Here is an 18,122-nt window from a genome sequence, read left to right as displayed (position 1 = left end):
AATGACTAAATTAATTGGGATGGGTGAAAAATACAGATAGCCCAAAAATAAATGAGCTGGAGCTCAACATGTGAGTGGATCAAGAGCATGATGTCTCAGAGTCGCCAGCAGGATGGTCAGGATGAGACTGAAGAGATCTCTACACCACCGTGAGTGACAGCAGGGATGAGGAGAACTTTGGCTTCAGGTCCTGCATTATATATTATATTCCTCAACCGCAGTCACTTTTCTGTCAGAACACGTACAGAACTGTTAGCCGGGAAGACGGCAGGCAAGCCGGTGAATTCTGTCAGATCTTTCCAGGCGGATGAATGAGAAAAGGAAGACACAGGAGAGCAACATCATACAGTAGCTATGGATGAAACAGCGGTGTGATTTGATATGGTTGGCTCAACTACAGTGGATACGAGAGGTATGTGTTTGATACAAGGCTCTCGCTCTCTCTCTCTCCATCTCCATCTCTCTCTCTCTCTCTCTCTTTCTCTCTCAGTGCAGAGGTTGGCCTAGATGTGCCGATCAAATGAACAATTCGCAATTGATATGTTATTCCATAGCCTAATCTTTACACAAGTAATATTCATACTGGTTTAAGTAAACAATTTGATCATACTTTACATCTTTGCTGAGCAATAGTTCTGTGAGAAAGGAATTAAAAGGCCGGCCCCATTATAGACACCTGTCCCAAATAGAGTTCCCATGCCTGTCCCAAATATAGTTCCCATATAGACAGACGCCTGTCCCAAATATAGTTCCCATATAGACACCTGTCCCAAATATAGTTCCCATATAGACAGACGCCTGTCCCAAATATAGTTCCTATATAGACACCTGTCCCAAATATAGGCCGAGCTGAGTTCAGCGAATGAAGCAAATAAAAGCTTGGGCTATTAAGTGTGGTAGTGAAAGGGTTAACCATTAGGTAGTGTGGTAGTGAAAGGGTTTATTAAAGTTGCAAATAATATCAACATATCATATAACAACAGCTATTGTAGTGTTGCAGAAGTGTTCTTGTTGTGCTATATCCGATGTTACCCAGTGTTTGGCATTAACAAACACAAGAAGACCCCCCCCCCCCCCCCCCCCCACATCTCAAATACATTTGTATGCAACGTGTCCCCTGTGGCATGAATCGAACGCACTATGCAACATGCCCTAATTTCAGCAAACAATGCTGATTTATTTCCTGGAGCTATATGCAGTAGAAAAAGTAGGCCAGGATGGGAAAACATATGTAGGAGCAGAAAGACAGAGGAGAGACTACACACATCATGCTCACGTCTCTATTTGAGAAGTGCCCCAGCACCTCGGAGCAAAAAAATTAAAACATCACGTTCAAAACCTTACAGCAGATTTGATCATTTTGTTTAATTGGCACAACAATTACCGAGTTAGAATTGCCTCATGTCGAGGTTTGCAATAAATCCAATTTTCAAGTCAATTGAAATAGTTTATTTCACAGGCTGTTTCTCCTTGCATTTCCAGATTAAGATAAGATAAGATATTCCTTTATTGATCCCCTTGGGGAAATTCATGCATCATAGCAGCATGGGGGAGGGGTGAAGGGAGGTACAGGCAAAGCCAGATTAAGAATTCAGAAGCCTCTGGGCCAGACTCTTGTGGAGGCCCCCACACACACACGCACGTGCACGCATGCACAGTGGCGTTTTTATATGTAAAACATTAGTGGGGCAGCCACTAACCAAGGCTACATACCAGGCAAACTACAGTAATCAAAATGACAGTAATCGTTGTTTGCAAATTTCACACCACATATCAGGCATAGGCTACAGGTAAGCCTGCATTGTTAGTCGTGAAAGCAAATTAATCTGTCCACGCTGAATTTAACCCTCTATTTTCCTCAGACTTTCCTTTTTCTGGATTTATCCATGGTTAGCTTACTGGGGGGTCGGAAACTCAAGATTAGCCACTTGCAGACGGCAGGGAGAGGCACGGGGTGTGACGTACTGTATATTTTAGTTGATGAAATATTTTTGTTGACTAAATATTTTAGTTGATGAAATATTTTTTCATTTCAATGTCACAGTATGACATCGATCTCCAAAATAAAATAAAAAGTTAAAAAAAAGTTAAAAGAAATTGTTGTACGGCGACCTTGAGTGCCTTGAAAGTTATTATAGTTGTCAATTAATGATACTAATACTAATCTATACAATCACCCGTTGTTGAATAAATACCATTACTTTCTAGATATTACTTAAAAAAAACAGTATACATAAAACAGTAGCAAAAAAAAAATTAAAAAAAAAGTTTTTATAATTTATGTAGGATATAAAAAAAGTATTTAAAAATGTATGTACTGGTATCGGATCAGTATCGGTATCGGCCGATACCCAAAGCTTAGGTATCGGAATCGGATCGGGAAGGGAAAAATGGTATCGGAACATCTCTACTTGTTAATTGATACATACAGTTGTTACTTTTCGTTTTTTTTGTAATAGGCCCTAATCATTTGGCATAAGATTGATGGCTAGTGCATTTGTTTGGCTATTGTGTTACAAAGTAAATAAACCCCCTTTGAAATGGTGACCGCTGTGTCATTTAATGTAGACCTTTTTTATTTGTATGTCAGCTCTTTGACTGCCAGAGTGGAGTGGACTCAACCTTGATGACTTGGATTCGGACTCGGCGTGTGTGTGTGTGTGTGTGTGTGTGTGTGTGTGTGTGTGTGTGTGTGTGTGTGTGTGTGTGTGTGTGTGTGTGTGTGTGTGTGTGTGTGTGTATGTGTGTGTGTGTGTGTGTGTGTGTGTGTGTGTGTGTGTGTGTGTGTGTGTGTGTGTGTGTGTGTGTGTGTGTGTGTGTGCCTATGTTCCTAGTGAACTATCTACAAAGCAACAGTCATGACACTAACGTCCGTCACGTGACAAACAAGGCCATTGGGTCAAACGGTAGCTCAAATTCTAGCTTGCTAGGTCGACGCCCCTCACAGCTTACTTAGGCCATGGTTAGACTAGTGTATTCCTGGCGTTTTTTTATACGTTTTTGACGACGTTTGATGTCCCTATTACACAGAAATGCGTTTTTTGGCGTTTTTTTGTGGATACGGCTGAAACGCAAAATTGTGTTTGCGTTTGGAGATACGCAAAAAAAATGAATCGACAACAGCGTGTAGTCAGCACGCTAGCCGTTGTTGCGAAAACGCCCATGCGCAGTAGATACCATCGCGTGCCCTTCCGGTGACAACAGTGTGTGTGTTTGGGACATAGCTCTGTGTCCCAAATAGCTTCAGCTACCATGTGTTGTCAAGTTATTGTTATAAGGACCCCAGTCCAAGCTACAACAGTCTGCATTCCCTTAACAATTGTTTGTATTGAGCCGTATTGTATTGTACCCATATGCAATATGTTAAATAAAGTTTACATCCATTCATTCTGCTAGCATTACCGATTGCATGAGCAGCTGGCTAACGTGAGCTATCAGGATTCAGACCCTGTTAGCTCAGAGCTCCTCTTTCAACTTAACAAGCATTAAACAAAATGGCCCAGTCATCTATTCACCTTTGTTTAATACACACAGCGTTGTCTCTAATGTTATCTAACTACTGATAGCTCGCGATATCATCCGTTTTGGTGCTGGCTAAGTAGCGTGAGCTAACGTTAGCTTCTAGCCACAATGCTATATTGTTATAATGGCATACTCCATTGACGTTAGCATGCAGCTAACAATGCTACCGATCGTTTTTTAGACTAAACTATCCGCTCTTGGTGGTCATGGTCACTTGTGTTGATGTTAGTTTTGTTTCATCAACAAATGACAGGCAGAACACACAGTGAATGTATCCGTTTTGTTTATTGCACTTTTATTAGGCTTTGCTGAAAAAGAATTGCTGCATTGAGTAAATAGGCAAGATGGTGGCGCGGCATAGGCGCCTGCCTTATTGACATTTTCTTTGCTGGAGCTTCCAGGAAGTGTATTGGCACATTCGTTCTGATTGGTTGAAATTGCCTTCATGTTTGCCACCTACTGCCACCTACTGCTTTGGCAGTGTACTACATCAGTGTGCTCGGGTGACAAAAACGAAAAAAAAAACGAAAGTGTGACTCGAGGCGCACGACGTCGCGGCGATACGCATATGAAAACAATACGAAGATGATACGAAAGGTGTAACCGCCGCCTTAGCTTGATGGGAGGAACGTTTACTTCGCTCAGCTGAGGGGAAACTTTGACAAGCGACACGTACGTCTGAACCCCCCGAATAGGTGAATGTGTCTCAGATCCATGTACTGTATGTATACATTTACATAACAGAAATAAATCATGGCTTAGACTAGAGCAGTGGTTCTCAAGCTTTTTGGTTGGTGATCCCTGAAAACAGAGGATATGCCTTTTCGCAACCGTCCCTTCATAGTCAAGTATGGACAGAACGGTGAACTTTGACACAAAATAAGGATTTATACTTTCCTTTTCAGGCTAACGTAATTAAAACGTAACGTAATTAAAGATTATAATCTTGATGATATATTTATATTTATTACATGGCGTTTTCACATTCGCCGAAATGCTTGCTTGTGATTGGTCAATAGCCCCCGACAGCGGTGAATTATTTTTCGATAACCACCGGTGATTATTGTTTTTCGCAGCTGGAGTAATCAAGCCCCACTGACACACACTGTTTCAGTGCAGCCAATCAGACACACCTGCCGGCTGCCCTCGATAATAATAATCACTTTATTTGGGCTGACAGAGCCACAGAACAACTGCGATTTGTCAAATTAATTAGGTATATTGTTAGTAAGTTAGCCATGTAATAAGCGGGATAATGTATAGCTATACTCGGTCATCATCGCAAAATAATTGACCTTCACTGACGTTTAAAACACCTCGCCGAGGCGGCTCGGTATTTTAAACTCCGTGTCGGTCAATTATTTTGCAACAATGACCTCGTAGCTATACATTATCCCTTACATATTTTTGTCCCGACCCCTAGGTTGAGAACCACTTGTCTTAGAATAGCACGCTCTCCTGGGAAAACGGTGCTGTGTTATCGTGTTATGAGACGGCATAAGCTCAGTACCCTGTTCTCTTGTCTTCACTCTCCTGTCTGTCTGTCTTCCTCACTGAAAACCAATAACAGAAACCCTGCCGGACGGATGCCAGCCGGGCCGACTGCTATTATTTAGAAAAGAAAATCAAGTTTCTAGACGACGTCCCCAGATCTCACACCGTGTCAGCCGGGGCTGGGTTTGGTGGAGCGCCGTGCCCCACAGCCACCACAGGAGTCAGTGAATTAAGCACACTCTGACCAAGGGAATGACTGGGGGGGGGGGGCACAGTGCAGGTGTGGCCAGTACACCCCACCTGTGCCAGAGGTGCATTGTTAATGCTATGCAAGTTGTTTTGGGACAGAATATTTGGCCCAATTTTTGCCGCAGCGCTGGCTGTTCAGGAGGGGACTAGCCGACAGTCAGCTTCTGATTCACGGTAATGATGTGTGGGGGGTGCGGTGTGTGTGTGTGTGTGTGTGTGTGTGCGTGCGTGCGTGCGTGCGTGCGTGCGTGCGTGCGTGCCTGTGTGTGTGTGTGTGTGTGCGTGCGTGCGTGCGTGTGCGTGTGTGTGTGTGCGTGCATGGGGTTGGGGGGGGGGGGGGGGGGTCTGAGGATATGCTGCCATTATAATATATATAACAGCAAAGACAGTAATAGGAACAGTAATGGACACATGGGGGTAATTATAATGGTATTATCTGGTCAAACAGACCCCCACTCAGAAGACACCTCTCAAAACACCCCAACCGTACCAAACCCAGGGAACAGCGGGTAAACTTCACAGCCCGCTGTGATCATTTGTCCCGTGTTGTATTGCCTAGTGGTCTCTGCATGGCTAGCGTGTGTGGTTATGAACACGTCTCCCTCGCCGGCCTCCTGATGCTCCACGTGCATGCAGTACGTGCGCTGAAGCTTGATGGTTGTTGTTGCCGTTATTGCATCAGCGTCCCGCTGCTTCGCGTCATCCTTGCGTGAGACGAGCCGAAACGGCGTCACGGGGTTAACGATGTTATTTCAACGCCGGCTTCCCGCCGCGCTCTACTTCGTGTCTTTTTGTCTCGTCTTTTTTCAAACTTGTCACTTTTAACGGTTCTTCGGGAGCGTCTGGCGGCCGAGGTTGAGAATTAGCCAGCTGGCTATTAGACTTGGCAACATGTCATGTTGATTAATGAGCAGTGTCCCTGCAAATGAATAAATAAGTAAACAATGAACAGAAGCCGGCTAACAATACTTAAGACGTGTGCGGTGAGTGTTGGGGACTGTCAGAGCAAGACATTAGTGATGGGAATTACGCAGCCGGATCTTTTGGCTCCGTTCCCTCCCAAGAACCGTTCAAAACAACCGAGTGGGGGTTACTTGGTTTATCAGTCTTAAATCAAAATCTTTGGTTTATATGTGGAATAATCACTAGAATAATACGATTTGGATCATATTCAAACTTAGATACTGGAAGCAAAGCCTCAAATCGTTCAAATGTATGTACGGTATGATATCCAACATGAGTGTTAAATTAAGCGTCGACTATTAAGCATCCACCAGAGTTTGAATGAAAAGATATAGGTCTATTGTAAATGAATCGTACTTGTTGCAATGGTTGCAATGTCGGATTAAAAGAAACTCTGAATTCTGTGCTTGGATTGAGAGTGAGGTGAATGATACAATGTTGCAGTTTTCAAAATGCCACCCTCTATATGAAATACCGGCTCCCTCACCAAGTATGACTCGGTTCCCTTCGTTCGCACCAGAGAACCATTCAAAAGCTCATGTGGTAACATTGACTGTGTATTTCATAATCAATATGTCTGTAAATAGAAAATATATGCAAAAAGCCAGGTGTACCTTTTAGCAGCAGAGTGGTTTTCAGTGCTAAATAAGGAGTGATACTAGCGGTACAGGAACAGGTCATAAAACACTCACCTCACATCACTAACGGACATCCAGTAGACAACCATCATGTTCCCCTTCAAACCGATAGACATGTACACCCCCCAGTATCTCCCGATTCCATTTCCATGTCATTCTCTATTCAGAGTATGAATTATTAAAGGAACATAATCAACATTATGTGAAATGCACTCACCGTCTTCTTCTCCAGAGTCAGGCAATTGTGAGTTCAGTAGAAAGCTATCCAGCTGCAATGAATGGAAGAGGATACGGACCACTGGCCTAGCTTAAAACTCTGGGAGATGTGTTTTTGGTCAACAGCTAGGCTAGTGGTTCGTATCCACTTCCATTCATTTGTGCTAAGCTAAGCTAGCTTGCAGCCGGATAGCTACTGAACACACAGAGAGGAAATTTGGTATCTATCTTTGTGTCTGACTCTGGAGAAGATGATAAGCACATTACCATAATGTTGCTGTGTTCCTTTAACAGAAGGGTCTGTCCTGCTCCTTTACAATCAACCTCCTCCCCTTCAGACATGAAACGCATGGTTTCACTTCAGTCATTAATTATACATCAGAAGTTCAAAACCAGTCCTTAGTGGCCTCGGGCTGAATTCACACAAACAACAACAACAACAACAACAACAACAACAACAACAACAACAACAACAACAACAACAACAACAACTATACAACCTTCATGAGATGGTTTTCTCACATTAAAGGATAACTCCACTTTTTTTTTAAATTAGCTTATTTAACATCTTCCCTGGAGTTAGACAAGAAGATACATACCTTTTTTGTCTCTGTGCGTGCATTTTAGCTTTGGGAATAGACGCTCCGTTAGCATAGCTTAGCTTCATCACTGGAAGTGGGGGAGGACAGTAGCCTTACAGTGCCTTACAGTGTATTGCAAGGTCTGACATTGACCAAACTTGATATGCATGACCTTGGTGGGCTCTAGGTCAACTCCTGAAAAGGGGGTCAATGTCAGACCTTGCAATCAAAAGTTAGGGGCGCACTGAAATTATGGCAAGGGTTATTAGCCCCCTAACTTTTGATTGCAAAGTCTGACATTGACCCCCTTTTCAGGAGTTGACCTAGAGCCCACCAAGGTCATGCATATCAAGTTTGGTCAATGTCAGACCTTGCAATACACTGTAAGGCACTGTAAGGCTACTGTCCTCCCCCACTTCCAGTGATGAAGCTAAGCTATGCTAACGGAGCGTCTATTCCCAAAGCTAAAATGCACGCACAGAGACAAAAAAGGTATGTATCTTCTTGTCTAACTCCAGGGAAGATGTTAAATAAGATAATTTAAAAAAAAAAGTGGAGTTATCCTTTAAGGTGGCAATCAAAACATGTATGAGCAGAGTGGGGTTTAACACCATTTAACATCTGACTCTGGACTCTGGAGTAGACAGACGGTAAGCGAATTTGCCATAATGTTGGCGTGTTCGTTTAAACTCAACTCAACTCTGTTTTCTTTGGTTTCTTCTCCTCTGGAACACATAATAGCAGGGTGGGGGGGGGGGGTGCGATTGGTTTTGGGGCCAGTGACTGTCTGTTGCGTGGTATGAGGGTTAGCTTACCTTGGGGTACTGTTGAACTGGGATGAGGACTCTCTCGGAGAGCTTGACGTTTTTATTACTGATGATATCCAGGTATTTCTTCATGTCGCCCTCTTTCCCATCGTTTACGCCGTCCTTCGTCAAATCATCCTCCTCGAACTTCTCAATTTCTAGAGGCAACAGAACAGATGATTAGACGGAAGTTAAATTTAAAGGTGCTATGGATAACATTCAGCCACTAGATGTCACACTAGAGCATCAGCATGTCAGACCAAAACAAGGGTGTGCGCTTGTTTTATTTTTTATCTACTTTTTCTCCCATTTTCTATTTTTCTCCCATCCTAATTTCGTATTGTCCAATTCTACCCTCCCCTGTCTCGAACGCTGTTAGGCCATGCCTCCCACAGGCCGGCTGCAATGTGGACGAAGCCTTGCATCACGTGTCCCCTCCGGTACTCGAGGAGGCAGCCGTTGCATCTTTTCACCTGCACAGCGCAATCTCTCAGCGGCGAGGGTTTGCGTGGGAGGGACACGCCGCCCCCGTCGCTTCCTGATTCTGCTGCGCAGGCGCACCAACCGACCTGTAGGAGTCGCTGTCCACAACGTCCGATCCCCACCCCCCTAACGCTGCCAATTGCGTTAGTATGAACGACCAGCCAAGCTGGTAGCAATGCCGAGAGCTGGGCTCGAACCCAGCATCTCCTGCATTAGTGGCGAGCGCCTTGCCCACTGCGCCACTTAGCCGCCCAATGGTGTGCGCTTATTATAATTATTGTGATTATTGTATAGTGTACCATCAAACTAAGTTCAGATCAAATTGTCAAACTAGTTTGAAAGTTGACAAGCAAGCCATTTTTTTTTTTAAACAGGAGCAGAGAAACGGGGACCTCTCAACTGGCAGCATGTTTATCCAATCAGGTGCATTTACCATTCCACGTGGGAAAATGGGAAGTAGGGGAGGGGATGCCTGAATTCTTTTACTAACGGATTTCCAGTTCCGCGTTCGTGTTCTGCGCTCTGATTGGCCACTGACGTTTCTGGTTGCGCCAATCGTGTGACGGCAATTTCTGCCACCGGTTAAGCTTAGGCTTAGGCACTCTTTCGAAGTTGGTTAATTTAAGGTTAGAGTTTGTCTTAGAGCAGGGCAATAGAACACCAGCCCTGATTCCAAACTCTAACCTTAACCAACTTCGAAAGAGTCGCCTAAGCTTAACCAGTGATAAACTAGGCGTTAGGTAGTTTGCTGCTGTTTGAGGCGGAAATGGGCGCGTCACGCGATTGGGCGCACATGTCACATGACCAGAAACGTCAGTGGCCAATCAGATCGCACCAGAAACGTCAGTGGCCAATCAGATCGCAGAACTGAAATCCGTTAGTAAAAGAATAGACGCGGAGGGGATACATGCAGGCAACATGTAAGTTACAACAACATACATTTTGGACCAGCCAAAGGTTTTTTTTATTATAAATTATAAATTACCATTATACCATTTAATGTATGGGGGGGGGGGAAAGCAATCATTTTATTCTGCACCTTTCTAAGAGCTCTGTGGGTGTATTTTTTTTAAAAGATTACATCAAAAACGTTATCTATAGCACCTTTAAGTAAAAACTATAAAGATGACCAAAAGTGGTGATTTTTTCGCCCCAACAGCAGCAATACAGTACATTGAGTACTGTGTGGACTGGACCATATAGTGTTTGTTGTCACACCTTTACCTGGCACTCACCCAGGTCTGCTACAGTGCTTTGTCAGGCTTTGTCAGAGGAAATGTAATCCTATTGTAATGAGATGAGGGGGAGGACATTAGCTGTCAGAGTTCAACATATCTGTCCCGACCTGAGAAATGCAGCCCGGCGGCGACAGAACACTGATAATTACATTTACATTTAGTCATTTCAAACGAGTCAGCAGGAAGGGTATGACACTGGCAGCTAAGGGTAAGTGATAATGTTTTGATTGATTGATTGATTGATTGATTGAAAAGTTTATTAACAGATTGCAGAATGGGTACAGTACAGTACAGCTCAATACATACAATTGTTAAGGGGATGCAGACCAGAGAAAGACTTTCGTCAGTGAATACCACGACCACAACACCAGAGGGAGCTCCACAAATCATGTTAAACCCAGATTCGGCTCAAACAAGGGACTAAACACGTTTCGCAATTATGCCACATCAATGTGGAACGCCCTACCCACAGCTGTAAAGGAATGTGAATCCCTACCCACATTCAAAACCACTCTCATAGAACACCTATGGGAGACTGCAATTCTAAACTGGCCCCTACAAATGTCCTAACCCAGTTGTACAGTAAATGACCAAGTATGGCTTTGTCAGTATTCCAATGTACAGTGTACAGTGTGTCACCCCCCCTACCCAACCCAAATAGTTAAAGTTTCAAGTTTTGTTGTATTTGTCACATTTATTTGGTACATGTACATTATAGTGAAATGCTTGGTTCTGTATGATCCTCCTCCTGAGATTGTGCTTCATACAGTAAAAAGTAAACGAATAAAGACCAAACACTGTATATACAATATACAAAAGATAGATAGATAGATAGATAGATAGATAGATAGATAGATAGATAGATAGATAGATAGATAGATAGATAGATAGATAGATAGATAGATAGATAGATAGATAGATAGATAGATAGACAGACAAATAGATAGATAGACAAATAGATAGATAGACAAATAGATAGATAGACAAATAGATAGACACAGTAGGTTACCTTGTAGCATAATAGTAAAGTAGTAATTCTTGCTCGATAAAATTTGCCTCTGTGTGAGAATGGAGTTGAACACGAGCACTGACGAGAAGAAGGCATGCGGTTTGGTCCCTCAACTATCTCTAAATGCTACATTTAGACACTCTGGTCCTCCGATGCTGATTGGTGAGATCAGGTGAACAGCCCAGGAGGAGAAGGGAAAAGGGGATTTTAAAATAACTCAAAATGGCAGAAAATCCATTATAGTGGACTTCATAGGTCCTTATTGCAAATGTGTTCTTGTCCATGATGTGGAGATGTCTAAGTTTTGCCTGATGGCAGCGCTAGAAGAAAGGTCATGGGGTCACCAGCATCAATAGGTCATGAATGTTCACAGAAAATGTTTTAAACATTTAAATGAAAACCATTTCAGTTATCGCTTTCTCACGCCTCACGGATCTGCAGCAGTGGACGTAGACATGGTGGTCAGAGTGAATCCATAATCGTATAATTTAGGCTCCTTTTGATTCACTTAATTTTTTTCCCTTTTGTTGGTGGAAGCTTTGAACAGATTTATCTTGCAGGCGCGGTGCAGCAAATGTCTTTAAGATAGGTATTGTATTGATCTAGGCAGGAAACGTGGTTGTCACGCTGCAGATTATATAGTGTTAGAAGTGTGGAGCCGGTGTGTGGGACTGGAGCATTTAATTAAAGGTGCTGTAGATAACATTTTTATGTAGAGTAATCTTTCTTTCTTTTATCTTTTTAGATAATACACCCACAGAGCTTTTAGAAAGGTGCAGAATAAAAGTATTGCCCCGCTCCTCAAATACATTTTTTTTAAATGTTTTATCATTAAAAAGATTTGCAGGTCGAAAATGAATGTTGTTGTTTACATGTCGCGTGCAATGTATCCCCTCCCTACTTCCCATTTCCCCGCGTGGAATGCACCCGTTTGGATAAATGACCCGCTGGTGCTCTAGTGCGACATCTATTCAGCTGAATGTTATCCATAGCACTTTTAACATCGCCATAGCGTAGTTCTGGCACACTTGTGGTCACAAGACTTCACAACAAACCCTTCCTTCAATCCTGTTGACAAGGCACTAACAAACCATTTAGGAATCACGCCGTAGATAAATCACCATCATCGTCATCATACGTTGGATTATCTTTCAAATTCCCAGTGTGATGTCAGGGGAATCAGAATGCTTACTCATACCAACAACACCTGCCACGGCGTGTGTATGGTATACCCAAGGCGGCTTCCAAAGGCTCCAGGTTAAGTGTTTTCAAAGACCTCTCAATCCTCTTATTCCCTAAGATCTGCACATACTGTAGCAGCACACGTCTGGCGTGCATCTGTTCCTTCCAAAGTGCTGCACTATTACTGTCGTGAATCCCTGGGAATGGTAGCATAACTTGGTTAAGAGTGACGGTTATTGTTTTCTCTAACACGCATTTTGTGTAAGATCCAGGTCCAGCCATGGCAGCTCCTCAACCTTCAACAGGGGCAAATACTTATAATAATAATAATAATAATAATAATAATAATAATAATAATAATAATGAATTACATTTATATAGCGCTTTTCTAGACACTCAAAGCGCTCCCCACAATGTAGGGTGGAAATTGCCTCCTTCACCACCACTGGTAGCACCCATCCTTGGGCTACGCAGGCTCAATGGCTGCCATACACTGGCACCAGGCACACATACATAACACTACACAATGGCTGAACGGCTCAGGAGACAGGGATTAATTAAGGGGAAGGGATGATTAGGTGGCCTTGATGTCAGAGACCTGATTGGGAATTTGGCCAGGAATGTCGGGGAACCCCCTACTCTTTGCGATAGGCGTCCTGGGTTCTTTAACGACCGGGATTCAGTCAGGACCTCGGTTTAGCGTCTCATCCGAAGGATGAGCAAATACTTGGCCTTGCAATTCTCTATTATAAACAAGCAAGTTATCTGTATAGCTGTTTGTTGTAGCCGTGTCCTGGGGTTCACAATCTCTCTCTAAACTCACACTCTCTCATAACATCAGCATAATGCAGGCTCAAAGGCACAGTGGAATAAATATATGGTTTGTTGATCACTGGGGGCTGTGTAAGTGAAATTAAAAGTTTTGAACGGGCCTACTTGTGTTTTCCGCGGTTCCCATGGCATAGTGTGCCTTGTTACAATGACCATTATAAAAACAGCCAGCATCCTCTGTGAACATGTTGGAAATAAATTAAACCACGTCTCTGGGAAATTAAAGTCAAACACCGTTTTTCTTTAGAAAAACAAAAAACAAATACAGTTTGTTAGAGATTTAATCTGCTTCACCCTCACACCCCCGTCTCAGAGGAGAAGCAACATGTTATTTAAATAGATTATAGTTTCAACTCCACACCCAACACACACACAGACACACACACACACACGCAATCTTGCACACATGCACGCATGCACACTCTCACACACACACTCACACAACCTAACAACCAGCACACCCATACATATTCAGACACATTGAAACATCTCTGACTAGGCCTTAGGCACAGTGTTGCATAATAACTGTATATCTGCCACAGTGTCAAGTGAAAAGAAGTAAAAAAAAAAATATAACCGAGAAGTACAGTTTCAAGGGTTCCCAAACAATACGTTGACACTGTGCTTTAGAGATAATGGGAGATATTAATGTGTTAATTATCGAGGTTGATAATCTGTCCAAAAATGTATAGTGGCTCACGTTTAAATGTAATCTAAGAAAACTACAGTAAGAAGAGCTACTGATACAACTAAACCAAGTGTACTGCTACTGTACGTCTTTATAGCTGCTAACTCTTTATAGCTGCTGCCTCTTTATAGCTGCTACTGTACGTCTTTATAGCTGCTACCTCTTTATAGCTGCTGCCTCTTTATAGCTGGTAACTCTTTATAGCTGATGCCTCTTTATAGCTGCTAACTCTTTATAGCTGCTAACTCTTTATAGCTGCTGCCTCTTTATAGCTGCTACCTCTTTATAGCTGCTGCCTCTTTATAGCTGCTAACTCTTTATAGCTGCTACTTCTTTATAGCTGCTGCCTCTTTATAGCTGCTACCTCTTTATAGCTGCTGCCTCTTTATAGCTGCTAACTCTTTATAGCTGCTACCTCTTTATAGCTGCTGCCTCTTTATAGCTGGTAACTCTTTATAGCTGATGCCTCTTTATAGCTGCTAACTCTTTATAGCTGCTAACTCTTTATAGCTGCTGCCTCTTTATAGCTGCTACCTCTTTATAGCTGCTGCCTCTTTATAGCTGCTAACTCTTTATAGCTGCTGCCTCTTTATAGCTGCTAACTCTTTATAGCTGCTAACTCTTTATAGCTGCTAACTCTTTATAGCTGCTAACTCTTTATAGCTGCTAACTCTTTATAGCTGCTGCCTCTTTATAGCTGCTGCCTCTTTATAGCTGCTAACTCTTTATAGCTGCTGCCTCTTTATAGCTGCTAACTCTTTATAGCTGCTGCCTCTTTATAGCTGCTAACTCTTTATAGCTGCCGCCTCTTTATAGCTGCTAACTCTTTATAGCTGCTAACTCTTTATAGCTGCTAACTCTTTATAGATGCTGCCTCTTTATAGCTGCTACCTCTTTATAGCTGCTGCCTCTTTATAGCTGCTAACTCTTTATAGCTGCTGCCTCTTTATAGCTGCTAACTCTTTATAGCTGCTAACTCTTTATAGCTGATGCCTCTTTATAGTGTCACGTACGTGGGTTGTTCATTATCATTATTGCCATATATTTTAACACCATGTAACATCAGGGTAATATATTTAATGTGTTGTTTTGTATGTGTGATGTTGTGTCATCTCCTAATCTCCTGTTTTTGTTTCGCAGATGCCACTCATCTCCCTGATTGGATTGGTTGCACCTGGTTGGTGTACTTCCAGACAGGCAGTGGAGATGGGTGGATATAGAGGGGGAGATGACACACATCGGGGCACCTCATTCTGTCAATTGCCAGTGACCAGAGTGGAGTGGGGTTGCCATTGTTTGCCACTGTTGTGGAACGATACTGTGCTTATTTACTACTTCGTGTGGATCAAGTACTGTATATATATATAGATATTGTTGGCCTCTGCGCCACTTCTCTACTGGAGTGAGTATTCTCTTGTTGGCTTTAGGCCTATTTCCACTGAGTGTGGACTTGTACCTTTGGTACGTTTTGCTGGGGGTTTCCCAGTACCAACCTCTGGCTGGTTGGTTAGTGTCCGTGGGCGCTTATTTAGTTTACTTTATATCATATCATATTATATTTTGTCATATTGTATTATATTATATTATTACCATATACCCCTCTAGTACGTTTACCTTGCTTGTTCTCCCATTACCCTTTTCCCTGTTCGTCTATGTGTTGTGGGGTTTTATTTCCCTCTCACCTATATACATATCAAGTGGAGGTTTGAATTCCTACCACAGGATAATAAATATAATTTACTATTTGGAAAAGCGCCTTGTGTTTATTTTCTTACCTGCCCGGGACTGTGCTTAGTGCACTACTGGAGGGGCTGGTTTTCACATACAGCCCGCTTCAGCTTATATCTTATATAGTCATAAGACTTTGGTATGTGACAATAGATGCTGCCTCTTTATAGCTGCTGCCTCTTTATAGCTGCTAATTCTTTATAGCTGCTAACTCTTTATAGCTTATGCCTCTTTATAGATGCTGCCTCTTTATAGCTGCTAACTCTTTATAGGTACTGCCTCTTTATAGCTGCTAACTCTTTATAGCTGCTAACTCTTTATAGCTGCTGCCTCTTTATAGCTGCTAACTCTTTATAGCTGCTAACTCTTTATAGCTGCTGCCTCTTTATAGCTGCTGCCTATTTATAGCTGCTAAGTCTTTATAGCTGCTAACTCTTTATAGCTGCTGCCTCTTTATAGATGCTAACTCTTTATAATTGCTAACTCTTTATAGCTGATGCCTCTTTATAGATGCTGCCTCTTTATAGCTGCTGCCTCTTTATAGCCGGCCTTCGTAAGCTGTGTAGCCGTTCCCCCCACAACCGACACACCTGGCGCCCGCGTCGCAAAAACATCACCCGCCCCAGAGAGGCCGTCAGCCCTCACACGGCCGAGCGCCTCCCAAGCAAAGTGTCCAACTGCAGAGCCGGAGGTAATGACGGCGGGGATTGCTCAGCAACGCGAGCCCCTAATACGAAGCGCCGGTGGAAGTCAGAATGATCATCATCCTCTAGACACTCCGGTGGCGAAGACATTATCGCTGTATTTCCTCGAAAATAGTGAGAGAGAGAACAAAGATATAATGTCAACGCAGCTCCTTCTCTTCAACGTAGCTCCTTTCCGACTATTTCGGCACTAAACTCAAGTGGTGTATACAGACACTTGTCGGTGGTGAAAATAAGGAAGGAGCTGTTGGTATGGCCACATCCCCGCTTATGTAGAGGAGCGGATGGGGGTGTGGCCAGGCGGATGGGTGTGTACATGTGAAGAAATTTATTCAGTATTAGACTGGATATGGGATATGTTCCACTAGAGCAGGGGTTCCCAAACTTTTCAGGCCGGGGCCCAGAAAATAAGGCGTCAGAGAGCCGCGGCCCAATGCACATCGTCTGGCCTTTTTTTTTTTTTGCCAGGCGACCGATTTTTTAAGCCAAATATCACTTCAATCCTATTAAGTTAGTTCAAGTTAGTTATTCATTTATATGTGCTATTTATGAGAGGGCTAACTTGTTGCAAAATAATAATGATAATAATAATAGCCTCATTAAAATACTATTGTTGCTTCGGTTGTTTTCAGCGTTTTATGTGCATAATCTGTTATTTAGTTTGAAATGTTCGTTGAAATAAGTAGATTTTTCGTTTTTGTTTATTTATTAAGTTAATATCATTTTAGAATACATAGAATTTTAGAATACAACTAGAAACATTGTCCTGGCCTGCTTCTAAGTTCAGTGGCCTGACAAAAAAAATGTAAATAAAAAAATAAAGATTTTTTTTTTTTTTTTTTAATCATCTCGCGGCCCACCCGTGGCTGCTCGCGGCCCACCTTTGGGTCGCGACCCCGACTTTGGGAACCACTGCACTAGAGCACAGAGCGTAAGCTATACGATATATAACTGCTCCTCCTGAGCAGCTAAAGGGGTTCAATATGGACAAAACTGGAACTGTGAAATAATAATACTGCTGCAGTTCTTTTTACCATTATGGCAGGAAATTGGTGAGTGATGCTAATGATGATGAAGTTGATCATGACTGTGTTTGTACTCATCCAATGATTAATTAATGGCTGTTTTGTTATACGTTGTTTTTGATGGTATGCATCATGCACCTTTTTATAGCTTAACCTCCATCTGCCTCGTCGTGTATACTATGTGTTAGGTTCTCAATAGCCCATGACCAGTACTCAGCTCCCTGGCATTGAAACAAGTGCACTACTTAACGAGAGGCAAAGCCACACAGATGCAATCATTTAATCAATTAACGCTAGAACAGCTGGCCTAGCGTCCTTCCTTGGAATGCTGAGAGGTCAAACTACCTGACAGAATAGAGCCTTTCCCCCTTGGCCTTCCTTGTATTGTTTTATCCACAAAGGATTTGCAAAGCTTTTGTCCAGGGGACAAAAGCCACAGAGTGGGCAATCAAGAAACACTGGCTCAGTTGATTTGACACTAACAGCGCCATCAGTCGTCCTCTCCTCAGTGAATGAGGGAGAGGAGAGGGCGGGGGCAGAGGTGGGGGGAGGTGTTTATGTGACTGAAAACCACAGCGTCTGAGGGCTAAATTCTGCAGGTGTCTAAAGAACACATTTTTAGAAAAAGGAGGGAGTTTTGTTCTAAGTTATTAAAATTCTAAAGCAAAAGGCATATGACCTGCCCAGCTGTCCTGGTGTTTATTAATATAAAAAAATATCCTCATTTAAATGTACATCTGAAGTGAGTCAGAACATAATAATTAT

At 42.7% G+C, this 18,122-nt stretch overlaps 1 protein-coding gene across 1 annotated transcript in view; it reads right to left on the bottom strand.

Moving 5' to 3' along the window:
* khdrbs2 (KH domain containing, RNA binding, signal transduction associated 2) overlaps positions 1–18,122 on the bottom strand; it is a 270,777-nt gene that overhangs the window by 206,622 nt on the left and 46,033 nt on the right. Inside the window, exon 2 of the mRNA XM_084321769.1 lies at positions 8,479–8,627. Within this exon, the coding sequence (XP_084177895.1) occupies positions 8,479–8,627 (149 nt within the window). The remainder of the gene's footprint in view (positions 1–8,478; positions 8,628–18,122) is intronic.

Source organism: Notolepis coatsorum (genome assembly GCF_963971535.1).
Source record: "Notolepis coatsorum genome assembly, chromosome: 9".
NCBI classification, from domain to species: Eukaryota; Metazoa; Chordata; class Actinopteri; order Aulopiformes; family Paralepididae; genus Notolepis; species Notolepis coatsorum.
Note: the sequence above shows the minus strand (reverse complement) of the source record. Positions and strands in the feature narration are given on the sequence as shown.